Here is a 14,868-nt window from a genome sequence, read left to right as displayed (position 1 = left end):
ATATATGGTCTGTGATTTGGCAACACACTGGATACACGCAGCCTGAGTGCAGAAATTGCCGCTGTGCGTGGCTCATACATGGATCTAGGGTTAACATGAAGTTGCTACACTAGCTAGCGATATTGTCAGTGCACTCAAATAGTTTATTGCTGTGTGATAAAATAAGTTATGATGCTATATTAACATTAGTGAGTGGAAAACGTCTTACCCATATGTGTAAATGACAAGAAGAAATGTCTCAAACTTCAGTAGTTGGACATCCACTCATACCTGATTGATAGAACTAGCCCCGCCCCCAAGAGAGTCTGAAATCTGCTGAAATCCTACATGACACTGATATGATACAGATAGGACAGCGGCTCTTTCTACAGGAAACATGCGCAGTGTTTTGAACAGTTATTTTGCTCTTCATACACACACCCTCCTCATGGAAAACACACGAAGAAATGCAGATGATGCAGCTTTTAAGTTAATGGCGATTGATGTGACCGCCCAAGAAGAAAACAGAGCTACTGCACGTGAGCTCGACATCAGTGAGTCAATGGTGAGACCTTGGCAACAGCAGCATGACGAACGTTGTCAGTGCAAAGACGACAAAAGCTTTCAGAGGTGAAAGAAAACGTTCTTGAAGACATGGACACCTGCGGCTTATATTCAGGTGCGGGATATATACGTACAATTTAGTTGATGCTTATATTCAGGTGGGCTCAATAGTCCAGAAAATACGGTAATATCTGATTTTTAACTACACCTACAGTTTGTCTTTATAAAGCATTGACAAAGACTTAAATGGTATTTCTTTGCTTCTAATGTTTCACAGTTTGACATGAAATGTGGAGACCAAATAAAGTTACAGGTTGGATTTGATGAGAGGCAAGCTGCTCAGTGTAAGAATGCCTGGTTTTCCAAGGTACTCTTTTTACAGTAAAAATCAACTGTAATTGAATAAACGCAAAATAGATCAATTTAATGCCAAATTGTGTAACTTTCCAGGCAAAGTATAGCATCTCCATTGAAACAAGCAAACGATGGACCTTCTACCCAAAAAGTTACATAGTGCACCTTTAATAAAAGCAGTTACAATTCATTTGGCTTGAAATTCATAGCTGCCTGTATTTCCTCTTCTGCTTCTCTCTGGGGTCCTGCAAAAACCCTGTTGCCCGGGACCCCCTGCTAACACTAGCTTGTAATGTCTCTGATCGAGGAATTTAGACTCGTCCCGCTGCTACTGAACCCCATTGAAGCCGATCTGGATAAGCGGATCAGACTAATGCCTGGAGCGCAATGTAAATGTCCTGTAAATAGACCCTTCCAAACCCATTGTGCGGCTAACATCTGCCTAAAGCGTCTTCGCATTCACCTGCTCCTATCCCCTCCTTGTTGAATGAATAAACGAGTACAATACTTTTAAATGGGAGGCGATGAGAACCTAATGCATGTCTTTAAACTAGCCACTTTTTCTGCGTCACATTTTGGAGGATTTTTGCATTGGGCAGCTGGAGCAAAGCGGGACCACACACTCGCGGGACAATGGCAATGGCCCTCCACCAGCTCCTCCACAGGGGCACCACTTGTTCCTGCACTGAAATGGGACAGGACACCCCCCTTTTACAAGCCTCGTGGGCCACCCGGATCTGCCCCATCATCCATTACAGCAGTGGCAGCGACAGAGGAGCCAAAAACTCAGCTCAAGGGCTGCTAACATGGCTAATGGGGAGGCAAAGGTTGTCTGGACTTAAGTTGAAGTATTGACTCTTTAAGGTTTAGTTATGAGCAATAAGGCTGAACATTTTGGGGAAAATGTTGAATTGAGATTTTTCTGAGAAGCTTTGCAATAAGATTTATGATTGATAAATGAATTGATGTAAAGACTGAAATAGGAACTCACAAACTAAAACATGACTTATAAATTTGTATTTCAGAACATGCTTATACAGATAAAAAGGGCAGAAGTACTGGTAAACTCCCAAAACTCAAGCAACTCCATTCTTTCTCCTTTCAGCTGTGGTCCATGTGAATCCTCATAATCCTAATAAGAGAATTTGTCAACTAGTGAAAAATGCGTTCAACTAAGAAACCACAAACCAAAAACCACATCCCCTAGAGACCAAATCGAGACTATCTTTGTAATTTTCCACATTTATTTGTATTTTACAGTTATTTTGGCAAATATATAGAAGTGTTTTATAAATCTATCTCCATTTTATCACTCATCAAATGTCAGACCTCGAGACCATGACAAGACTGAGTCCAAGCTCCTTCAAGACCGAGTCCAAATGCGGTCGAGTCCAAGGCGAAACCAAGACCATAAAAAAGTCTCGAGGCCAGTCTAACACCTGGATCATGGATGATACAGGAAATGACAAGGCTCACTGCAACAGTTACAGAAGGAGGGGTGACACTTTTTCAATGTAAAGTCAATTGGAGCCACAGCTGATGGAACCAGAAGTGTCCCCCCATGCTCACTTCCTATTTGGAACGCAGCAGCTAGCGGTTTAGCTATGTCCATATATACGTATATACTGTCTAAGATTGTAACCCTGCTCTGTGCCATTTCTGCAGCAGCAGCAGTGCCAGCCTCCTCAGCTTCTCCATCATCTCCTCTGAACACTGGTGTGTATGAGCCAAGAGCAGGACAAGTTCAAGTCCCTAAATAGGGAAATTGAGCATTCTGTTACATAATTATATTTGCCAAATTTGTGTAAGATGGAAATATTGCATTTGCTCGATTTGATAAGAAATTTAGTGCTATGATTTAGAGTGTTCTCCTTTAGAAGTTGTTTCAGATTTTTGTATTACTTTAATAATCATTAAGGAGGACTTAACATATTCTACATAAATACAAATACAAAAAAGATCAAATCAAGATAGAAAGGTAAACAATATTTTTAATGAACCATCTTCCTATCATATTCATGCCAGATACACTTCCTGACACAGTTTCAGACTACAGGACAAAAGTACACCATGCAGTTATCCACCTCCTTATAAACCAAACATGATCTAAAATGTCCCTCTCTGCCCCTCATCCGTTACCTCACAGGGCAGTGGAGGGGGCAGTTTGGTGATGGATGTGGCACGGCGCCAATGGGACACCAGCAGAGACAAGATGGTTGCTTCTCCCCCCTCTTCCCCTCCTCCCCTCAACCCCTCGTCCAAAACAGCTCACTACACTCATCTTTCACCCACCAGGACCAACAAAGAGGCAGAGGATTAAAAATGGCAGAGGGACAGACAGTGGAAGACTTGAGGTTTACAAAGGGGAGGGATGAGGAGAAAAATGAAGGATTCAAAAGTGCAAAACAAAAAAATAAAACATTACAACAATTCAGTGGATAAAAAAATGCAAAAAAGTTTATTTGGTCTTTTATGAAATAACTTAAGAAAAATATTTTGTGTTTACATGTCAAGGTTGAAAAAATGTAAACCAACAAAATAACATGAAAGAAATGGAGTTTTTTTTTTCTCTCATTTTAATACAAAGGTATTCATCAAGTCAAGTTGAATAAGAATTTCTTGTCTTTCCTTTTTTAAGTTACAACATGTAACTTTCTGAAGGTAGCACATCACTTGCATGATTCCATGCATGGAAATGGAAAATTAAAACCATACTTCGGAACATTCTCCATGCAGATAGATGCATTTTATGTCATACTGTCGAATATTAAAGCCAAAGGGACAACATTTCCATGGAAACAAGCAGGCCAAAAAAGAGTCTGGTTTGTGAAAGTGCAAGCCCGCTCACAATAAGGACTGCAGATGGAATCTAACTGTTTAGCTACAATCTGGTACAGAACATATCAGGGTTTTTTTGTTTTTATTTTAGCTTAATGTCTCTGTATGTTGTCCCTTTAAATAATGACTAAACTACATGTATTCAACAAACAAAAAAACAAAACAAAACAAAAAAAAACCTACATACTAAGCAAAAAATTACATACTTTGGTTTTAACCATTATATGACTCAATTTTAATAACTACAAATTTTAATGATAAACCAAAAAATGCAAAAATCTTTTTAGATTTTCTTTTAGGTTTATTTATGCATGTATTTTTCACTTTTAATCAACTGACTGTATCCTGTGGAAAACTAAGAGCACATAAGTGGTTGTACAGACAGTAAGAGTAACTAATGGTTCCCTGAGTGCAGAGATAACCTGTGTCTCCATCAGTCTCTCTCTGGTTTAACCTTGATGTGACAGAGGAGGCCCACACTCTTTATGGACTCTACTATGACTTTAAACAAGCACGGCGGCACTTAAAGAGTGTTAGTGATACTAAGTGATCACTTCAAGATAACAGTTAGAATGTACTGTGACTACAATGACTGAAAATGGACTTTGTGCAGTTTTTCTAGTTTTTCTCATGTAGCGTTGCAAGATAGTTTATAATCTTAGACTTAAAGGATGAAGTAAACACTAACTGGGCCAGTGATGCTTTTTTCTTTTCCCCATAATTGCCAAAAATTGTGCTTTGGGAACTAATTGTAAATATAATATGAATCGATGCTATTTGAGACGTATTTGTTATGTTAATATAAATTTGACTAAGTTTTAAAGTGTTTTTTGTTTTTTGTTTTGTTTTTTTACAAAACACTTGCCTTAGTTGATAAAAATGCATATTAGGCTACCAGAAAGTATATTCAATCATGCAATAAAGTTTAAAGCGTCCGAAATTAGACTAACTGGTTAGATGCATTCTCACATATCACCACTAGATGCTATCTAAGTTACTGCTGTCTGATAATGTGCCAGCTCTGACCTAACAAAAGACCAGAGAGCACAGGTGAGGGAGGGAGGAACAGGTTTCATATCTGCTATGTACTGGTGAAAAAAAGTCAAATAAACTTACAGATGGTAGCTTTGAATAAAAAATTCTCAGTACAGATGAAGGCAACACTTATGGTCAAAATAAGACCCTGTGTGCTGTCAGCATCTGATTTTAAAGTGTTTAAAGTGTTTAGTAATGCAAGAAAGTGAAGCATAACTTTGGACAGCTCCAAACAATCTAAAAAATAGTTCTGTTTTTCACACAGCACTGAAGGGCCAAATTACCAGTGTCCTAAAAATGAATCAAAAGTTGTTGGCCCACCAGTTCAGTTACCCAGTCTCCTCCACAGCGCCACACCCCTCCTGTACCCCTCCTTCTGCTGTCACTGGGACAAATCACTGTCCTATGGCCGTGCGTCACGCTTTAATGCTTCCCCCTCCTTCTGAAAAAGTCCCCCTTGTTTTCTTCGCCGCTGTCCCCCCCTCTCGTCAATCCTCCTGCACCCCCCTTCGCTGCTGTAGTCGCCCCTTTGCCTACTGTTACCAAACAACTCTTCGCTCTGACAATGTAATTCTATGAGGAGTTCGCCCGGGCCTCCTCAGCTGACCTCTTCCCTGTATAACCCTGGTTTTCTTTCACACGGGCAGAGAAAAGGTGACTCGGTTTGGTGGCCTGTGTCTATGTGTCTATGGGTGACTGAATACTGTTGAGACTAATACCCCACTAATCTGGTCATCAAATACCCCCAACTCACCAAATCTGCCCCCTTTAAACAACAGGATGGTCAGCGCACCAGGGCCACAGCACACTGGGCAAAAACACGGGCAAAGCCATAGAAAAAGTGACAGCTCAAGAGAACAGTTATATGTAAATAAAAACAAATGACTCAATGTACTGCATTTAAGATACAGTCATTTAGTTAATGACCAACACAATGCCCACAATTTAAAAACGGAAAGAGAAAAACACAAATAGAGGTTGACTGACTGATTTATGTTGGTTGACAGATATTTGCAATTTTTAGAGTATCGCCTAATGGCCCTCAATATTTAGTTTGGGTCAACCTGCTGCCCAGAGTACACTTAAAGCTTTATTTGAACAGTGCAAAGAGATAACAACAACAAAACCTAACTACACAGCTCTCTAATATGTTTGTTTTAAAAGGTTTGGATTTAAGTTTAAATCACATAATTCAGGTGAAATTTGCTGTCACACATATTGCCTCAAAAATATTGGCAAACCATTGAATGATTTTAAAGAATCAGGACAAGCCAAGAAAAAAAAAAAAACATTGTTTGATCTCTAGACACAAACAATGACTGTGACAAAGTAAATAATTGTAATGTAATAACAAGTAGTCACTGTAAATATCAGTGCCATGATTTCAAGTCCCTCTGTGAAACATTTTAGCCAATAAATAGTTTAAAAAAAAAATCTGTAATTTCACTACAAATATTTCATTGCTTGAAAAACTTCCATGCTTGTCTTGAGGGAGCCTGCCTCTCCACAAACTGGACTCATAACTTTGCCTGCTGAAGCATATTTTTCTCCATGGACTTGCTATTGCTTTGCTTGAAATGTTTAGTATCTTAGTAACTTAAACTTGTTTATTTCCATGGAGACATGTAGGGGACATAGCTTCCACCAGAAATGTTAAGCAGTGGGTCTTTAATACAGTGAATATTCTATTCTAATATTTGTTTAAAAAAAACAACATTCACCTCAGTTGTGTTTTCTACCTTACAATATACGATTGAAACACCCTTAATCCACTAGTGTGATACAAAAATATCAATACATTTTTGTTACTAAATAGGCTTCAATACAATACACACATTTTTAGACAATAGAATGTACTTTTTCACTTTCTGTGGTTTTGTATTTGTTCTGATAAAGCTCATGATCAGGAAAGGACCAGTGACTGTTTCAGTATTAGTTTTAGTATATCATTTCTGATGCTTCTGACTACGCCAACATGCAGTCTGACTCTCATTCTGCATGGTACAAAACCCAGATTGTTGGTGTAGTAATTTTGGGACCTCTGCTGTGTGACTGACGGACTGAGGCGGAGTCCATCTGTCCTGTTAGACCACACAGCTCCACAGACAGCAGACAGTGAAGTGTGTGTGGAACTGTTCATTTCTACTGCTCCAACATCTGCTCCAGCTGAGACTTCATCATGATACTCACACCAGTACATGGATGTGCTTTTCAAGGGACAACTATAGTGTTACTCTGATAATGCTCTTTCAAGTTTTCTCTTCCTATTTTTTATGTCATTTGAGGTTTTTTGACCATTCCGACGATAGAATATTTTATTTAACATTTTTAATAGCTATGGTAACTAGGCACAGGACAATACTGAAATGTTCTGTCATGATTCTCATGGCCAAAATAATTGCAGTTAACGCTATTATGAACATTTCAGACAGTTTAATGATGTTATTATAGGGCCTGTTAAATGCAGTTTACATCAAAGACCCAGACACTCTCATGGTTTACAATCAGGTACAGGCCCTTTAATAATTAGAAGTATCATATTCATATCAATATTATGAATCAGTGTTTGAACAACTAGTAAGTACTTTGTTATGATCCATAACAAAAGATAATGGAGTAGCAGCTTTTTTTCTAGCACTATCTGCGGGTATAATGGTGATGATCTTTGTTGGCAATTATAACAATTGAAACAAAAATGATAATTGAAGAGAAAATGTAGCACCAATGATTATTGTACTCCCTTTTAATTCAATAATAAACCATAAACAATAATCATACTGTATTTTCATCTCCAAAACAGAATATTCACAAATTGTGTTTTCAGAAGATATGAGAGTGGTAGCCAGCACACATGTAGTGGTCCTGGACACAACAAAGAAAATACATCCCTTTGGTGAAATACTAGATCTGAGCCAGACTCTCTAATCTTTCTCCACCAAAGATTCAACCAAGCACATCACTGGTGCCCTTTCTGGCAGCACACAACTAGACCACCTCACTGATACAAACAGTTCCGAGCTCAAGTTTAATTTGGAAGACAGCTACTTTCAACCATGGCTAATACCAGCTGCAAATATGGGTTTTAATTGGAGTGTACATTGGTCAAATGTGCAAGAAAATGCATATGATCAAGTCACAACTTCTACTCAACAGGCAATGGTAACTGTAGGGATAAAAAATAACAAAAAAAAGTATTAAATTACACCTTTTCTGACAAATTTCTGCAATTTCATTTTATATGTTTTAAAATAAGTATCGCCTTCAGAGAAAACATAACACACACACACATACAAATAAACGCATCATATTTGAGAGAAGACTGAAATAACTTAAACTGTTAATACCACATTTATTTAAAGGTTTTCTGTCTCCATGGTGACACACAGGCAACCAGGTCAAGTTAAGAGTCAGATGTGTGGAGATAGGACCCTGCTCACAGTAAGAAAGCAGGTTATTTTTCAGCAATGAAAATACCTGTTCTTGAATAAATGAACATAGTTTCATTTGTTGGAGATGGCAGTCCTTTCCCACTAGAAATGCTACATAGTGCACCTTTAATAACGTGTTCATAGAGATCTAAAACTGGTTTAGGTGTCATTTGCAGATGGTCAGTAATCATTTCAAATGGATTGGAACTTATCTTTTAACTTAACTTTCAACTTTATTACATCTCTCGAAATTAATGTGCCACAAATGTCAACAAACAAGACCAAAAAATACATGTCAAAATGCGTTACTCTTCTACAGTGTCATTTTTCAAACTTGAATCTCCTCATTTTTCTGTCCAGACAAGTCCAAACAGTCTGTATTTTAGTGTTTAAATGAGCTTTTAGTTTTACAGCAGCCAATCTCAGACACAGACAGTACAGAGTTGAGACATCACAGTAAGAATCTACTGTCCCAAACACAGGCTGGGGTATAAATGGCTCTGTCCTATACTGAGAGTCTTCAAAATAACAACTCAATTTATTGTGGAAATGTGGTTATTTTAGAAAAGCAGCATGAGATAGGTCCATTAAGTCAAAGTCAAGTAGTAAAAAATAGCATTGGGATGTGAACTTCAACTATATGAAGTTGTTATATGTTAAAATCATTGGTGGGTTTGGCAGAGGACGTTTTTGAGATGTCACAACAAAGATGTTGTGCTATGTATAAAAATAATTTGTCATGAAAATGTAAATGATAGAATGGTTCACTGTGGATTATCCAAGGTGTGTTGTGTAATTTTTTGGGCTTTAGGTCTCCATGCAAATGCTACTGCTTTACCTGGAATGCTCCACAGTGTGGCATTAAACTCTATTTTCACAGAAATAAGGAGGCATCACCACATCATGTTACAGGTTAGATTTGTCGAAACTTAACTTTTAATGCTTATGAAATTGTAATCAAATGCACTTAAATATGACAGAAATATATATGTATGTGGAAAATTCTAGAAAAGTGACTTACAAAAGTTACAGTATAAAGCTGTCCGACCAGCCACTGTGCAATAAGTAGCAATTTACTAGACTTAATCTGAAAAAATGACAAGAATTTACTTAAGCAAAGAAGGTCAACACGTGTTAGTTCATCATAATTGATCATGTCTCATTGAGCTAATGGAACTGATTGCCTCAGGGTCAAAATTAGTTCTTGGACCAGCCATACCTAGTAGTACTATAGTGGTAGCAGTAAAAGTATTTAGTAATAATACCACATTATAAGGGAGTTGCTGTTACCTCATGTGTACTCTATAGTATTTCTTGAGGCAGTGATCAGAGCATGTCCAAACTCCTCTTGTTATGCCTCACAGCTCCACTTTGCAGCAGATGACTTTAACTCAATATGTTTAGTGTGCTCATAACAACATAATCTTTTAGCATTCTCACAGTCACAAAAATTTGTTTGTAAATAAAGCAGCTCAGTGTTTAAAAAATATGGGACAAATTAGAGGAGTTATAAAGACAAATCTGCAATAACTATTCATAACCAAAAAATATAAGCAATTTAAAGCTTAGCAAAGATAAAATTTCTGGCAAAATCAAAATGGTCCTTATCAGATATAGGCAAGAGATCTGTTTACATGTACAAACCATAGTCTAAAAACAAACTAGACAGGGTACTGGGCAGAACTATAATTATATAAAACTATAATTCATATAATAACTAAAAATGAAACGTCTCCACTTCCTGTTAGGTGAATAAAAAAGGACTTTAAAGTGCATATAATTTACAGAAAAACATACAAAATTTCTGGCTAATTCCACGGTGGCTCAATCTCCATTCAAAATTACAATTTGAACTTGTGTCTTGTCCACCTGACGCTGTTGCGCAAAGTCTACACAACCACAACCCGAGCGCGTCTTGGCCAAATCTGACCGTACGGACTCCCCAGTGAACGTTTGGCCCCGGGTCCGAGTCAACTAAGGACAGAACAGAACCGGGAGCGTGCCTTACCTTGTTGGCAGGCGAGGATGAAGTGCGCAGCCAGTAGCAGCCCGTAGCCAAGCCTCGTCTCCATGTTGTGGGGCAAATCTCTTTAAATTTAAATCTCTCCGGAGCAGGTCCCGGTTCACCCGCAGTCCTCCTCACAGCTTCATGTCGCTCCTCTAGTCGGTGCCTTCCGCTTGGGTCGGTCTTTCTGCGAGTACGGTACAGATCCAAGTCCCGGTGCGACCGCTGAGCTCCGTCCGCTGAGCTCCACACCGAGTGAATGACTGACGAGCCCCGGGAGCGGAGCAGAGCAGTGCGCCGCCCACAGCAGCACCTCACCGGCTCTAGGCAACTTCCACCACTCCTAACACACCCTGGGGAATGAACAAGAATCATTAAGGGAGACTTATGCAATGCAATAAGTTAATAGTGTTAGTGTTTGAAACTGATACAAGGAGGGGCAAATACATGGATACACGTTATTTTAATGCATCCATGCGTAAAACAGAAGAAATTACGCGCGTAAATCGAGAGATGAAACAATAAAATTCGTATCCTTAAAGTAGATAAACTAGTTAACAAGCTGTTCGTCTCTAAGACGTAAACAAGGTGAATGTTGTGTTAGTTACATTTGTTTAGTTATAGGGAATACAGTTAATTTATATTGGCTATCATTGGCTGTCATTGCACTTTTGACCACAAGATGGAGTGGTGAGTTTCTGTAGTAATCAAAATAATATCAAGATCATTATCCAACATCTATGAACGAGTTTCAGTTTAATGAAGTACATAACATTTATGAATGACGGTCCACCAATAGTTTGGCTCCACAGACTAGATATGGGCTTTAAATCAAGGCTGCACAATATGACATTAAACTTGGCTGTCTCCTTATAGACATACAGGCGATGCCAATAGGCTAAGTTACAGGTGAGATATGTGGAGAGGCGAGCTGTTTACAGTAGAATGTGGATATGCAGTAGAATGCATTTTCAAGACATTTTTGATCAATAAAAACACCCACAGTGGAACAGTAAGCAAGCAATAACATCACCATGAAGACAAGCAGGTGCCAGACCCTCCATCAAAAAAAGTCACATAGCGCACCTTTAATATAATAAATCAGAAAATACATAACTGTATAACTTGACAGAAAATGCCCAAATATATGATAAAATATACTTCAATTCTCTACGAAGTATTGTTAAGAATTTTGTTTACGCCCACACCCACTTGTTTCACCTCCTCTCCAAAGACACTTATTGATACTTTTAAGCTTCACCATCCATTGAAAGCACCACCCAAAACTAATTACAGGCATCACCCCTGTTCCTCTCCGTGGCTCCCCCCACAGAGAGCTCCAGTACAGGGGGTCTCACACATGGTCCGTTCCCAGAGTGAATGCTGCTTTCTGGGTCACTGCTGATGTCCCGTCTCTGTTTTCATTGCGAGGTGGTGGTGGTGTCTGGAGGGGTCAGCAGGGCAATGGACCTCATGATCTTCAGCACACACACTTAAGGAGGCTTGTCACTCCATTAGTCCATAAAGGCACGGATAATGGCCCCCCGCTAGTGCTATCCTCTCAGACAGATGACTCTATGTAAGATGTATGGAGAGGAGTGGGCTTTCTCAAATGTGCTTTCAATGTAGGATGAGGTTTATTGCTCACACAATCACAAAGAAAGAACATGTAAAACAGAAGACTGAAATGATAAAAAGGATATAGCCTTATAGCCTTTAGTTTTTCACTTCATGAGGGTGTATAAAACTTGGGACATTAATTGTGAAAGAAGACATTCTGTGTTTAAGTCTGCTTTACAGTTATGATCTATGACACCCGTGGATGCTTATGGATAATTTGGACATTTTAAATTGCTATATTGGTCTAAAATTACTTTCGTTGACATTACCATAAACACCATAACAACAAACAGCCACAAAATTGTCACCACCTCCAACAGACCACTGCACATCACACTAGGGAGTAGCTACAGTGTGTCACCCTGCCAAATTCTGCAGATATCACAGAAAACAAAATTGGAGAATGAAGTATCGAGCAGTGAGCGTATGCCAGTGGTGGTGAAAATGGGGGCTGATAAGAGCAATGGTATCTTGAATACAGGAGAATAAACATGGAGAGAAAAAGGACCAAAAGCAATGGATTAAAATTAAAATTTCAGTTTCATTTTGTTGCTCCGAGTCCCAGCTCACCTTGCTCCCTCACTCCCCCTTGCAAACTTGTGAAATGTTACCCAAGATTAATTTTAGAGAATTTTGTCAAAACAAAATGTCAATGTCAAATGTCACTGAATATCGCCTGGAAGTAAGATGAAGTTTTGTTGTTTGTTCCCTGAGTTGTTTTCTCTCTCCTCTCATCCCTCTGTTGTTGTGGCACGACCCTTTCAACAACTTTAGAAATCTCCTCTTCTCGCAGTTTCAACCACTGGCTCAGATTTTTTAACCCCACAATAAACTAGCAGGACGCCCCTTCCTTTATCTCAGCGAATACATTTGCATAATTTACTCGGGATTATCTGTAATTTATGCACAAACTGCTTTCCACTTGTTAAGGCCAATGTTTCCAAGGAACGCTCATAAAATAGTATTGTAGTCTTGCGCATTATTGGGGGAGATTTCAACAGGGGTACGTGTAAAGTATCCCAAAAATATACTATGTGTTATGTCAAAAATACAGCAATTTGATATGTGGGGAAAATAAATACTTCATCATACTTCATGGCATCTTATCTCACTATAATTTATTTACTTTATTTTATTTTCACTAAAAACACAAATCCAAATCTTTAAGTCTTTAAATTAAAGGTGTGTAGCTTTTCTGGTCTGGACGGGTCTGCTACCTGCTTCTCTCCATGAAGATGTTCCCTGGTAGTGGTCCACATATCGATCACACCAAACCAAGTTAAAGATTGTATCTGTGGCAAGACATGGTATTTTTGAGAAATAAAAACAAATGTAATTGAATAAATGCAAGATAGATAAGTTTAAAGCCATACTGTGGAACATTCAAGCAAAGAAATAACAATTCCAGGGAGATAAACAGGTGGCAGACCCTCCACCAGAGAAGTTACACAGTGCAGTATTAAGTCCATCAAACTCTCTGAGCCTAGCCAATAATGATCTATTATGGATCTATTATTACTTTAAAATAATAGTACTTGAGTAAAAGTATGTTGTGATGTGACCCTCCCATTAATCAAACTGTCCAGGAAATTGTGTTTTTTGTTTCTTTTTTCTTTTTACAGTGACTTTTCAATGTTTTTTTTTCTTAGGGTCCCCTGCTCACATCCAAAAGAGAAACTAGAGCGTCAGAGCAGATTCAGTGAACAGACCTGAATGAGAGCAGTCCATGGTGTAGTATTGACTTCAGAGGGACAGCCGCCGCGGGACACTCACCGATCGGGATGGGAAGTGGACCACAAGAGGAACATGGGACTCTGTGAATACAATATCAGGCACATTACACTGACACAATGAGAAATGTGAACAGGATTATTGTTAGAGACCACAGCAATGTTGTATGGTTTTGATAATGAAAAAATATAAAATTGCATGTTTATTTCATTACAATAAATGATTACCCACATAAAAAAATAATAATATAATAAAATAAAACAATGATCTGATCTATTGTTGAAGGTATATCTCCATGAAGATTTTACTGCTTTATAAATATTGTAAAATACTTTATTCCACAGCATGGAATTAGACTTATCTGTTTTTTTGTTTATTTCATTACAGATGTTTTTATTGCTCAAAAATATCTTTAAAGACATACATTCATACTGTGTGTCATTCGCCTCTCCACAGACATGACTTGTAAGTCTGATGTCCCAATGGATGTCACATTCTAAGTACAGCAACCAGAGGAGTTGCAAAGCACATATTTTTTCAGTTGTAAAAGTGTTGTACCATAAGTGAATACAAATATAAAAATGATTTTAAAAAATCATAATAATACAAAAAAAAAAAAAAAAAAACATTTAACATCCTATATTACACAAAATTGACTTCTATGAGCTTTAAGCCATGTTAGAATATTGTTACCTCATCAAAAACTTACCTTGAGTTGTGTTTTCTTCCACTTCCACATGTTTGAGTAGCCCTGCATTATTAGTCTGTTCCACCTTGTGATATCATGTAGTGATAGTTTTCAAGTTAACAGCTACCATTTGCCTTTTGTGTTTTGTAGAGATTGGAAATTCCAGGGTAGAAATTATCCAAATGATTCTAGTGAAGGTGTATGTATGGAGTAAGAAAGCTGTCAAAAATATTTGTGCGCGTAAAATAGAAATCCGTGCGTATTTGGGAAATCCGTGCATATTTGGCTGTAGTTGCGCATAAAATAAATATTTGTAAACTCTCAAATGAGTCCAGTCGTACATAAAATATATTGTGTGTATTTTATCCATCAGAATACGAATTGAAAAATTACGACGTCATGAATTACAATCACGAAATGAAAATTTACGATTACGCTTTCATCAGTACAAATACAAATTCACAGACGGAACTTTACTGTCAAAAATACGTCATCACTTCACAGACATTATCCATCGAGCAGAAGAAACATCGATCAAGATCAAGACTGCGCATGCTCAAGTTTGTAGCAGAGGGTAAAAACAGAGTAATAGCACAAGAAGCTACAACAGCGACCAACAAGTGGGT

General features: G+C 38.1%; 1 protein-coding gene across 1 annotated transcript in view; it reads right to left on the bottom strand.

The window, feature by feature from the left end:
- The window catches only part of ptprz1a (protein tyrosine phosphatase receptor type Z1a), a 93,912-nt gene extending 83,623 nt beyond the window's left edge, over positions 1 to 10,289 (bottom strand). Inside the window, exon 1 of the mRNA XM_055155825.1 lies at positions 10,207 to 10,289. Within this exon, the coding sequence (XP_055011800.1) occupies positions 10,207 to 10,270 (64 nt within the window). The 5' untranslated portion in view covers positions 10,271 to 10,289. The remainder of the gene's footprint in view (positions 1 to 10,206) is intronic.
- Positions 10,290 to 14,868: the final 4,579 nt, after the last annotated feature.

The sequence above is a fragment of the Boleophthalmus pectinirostris genome, unplaced genomic scaffold, assembly GCF_026225935.1.
Source record: "Boleophthalmus pectinirostris isolate CB_2022bp ecotype Guang Dong unplaced genomic scaffold, ASM2622593v1 HiC_scaffold_2, whole genome shotgun sequence".
NCBI classification, from domain to species: domain Eukaryota; kingdom Metazoa; phylum Chordata; class Actinopteri; order Gobiiformes; family Gobiidae; genus Boleophthalmus; species Boleophthalmus pectinirostris.
This window is presented reverse-complemented; position numbering and strand designations above follow the sequence as displayed.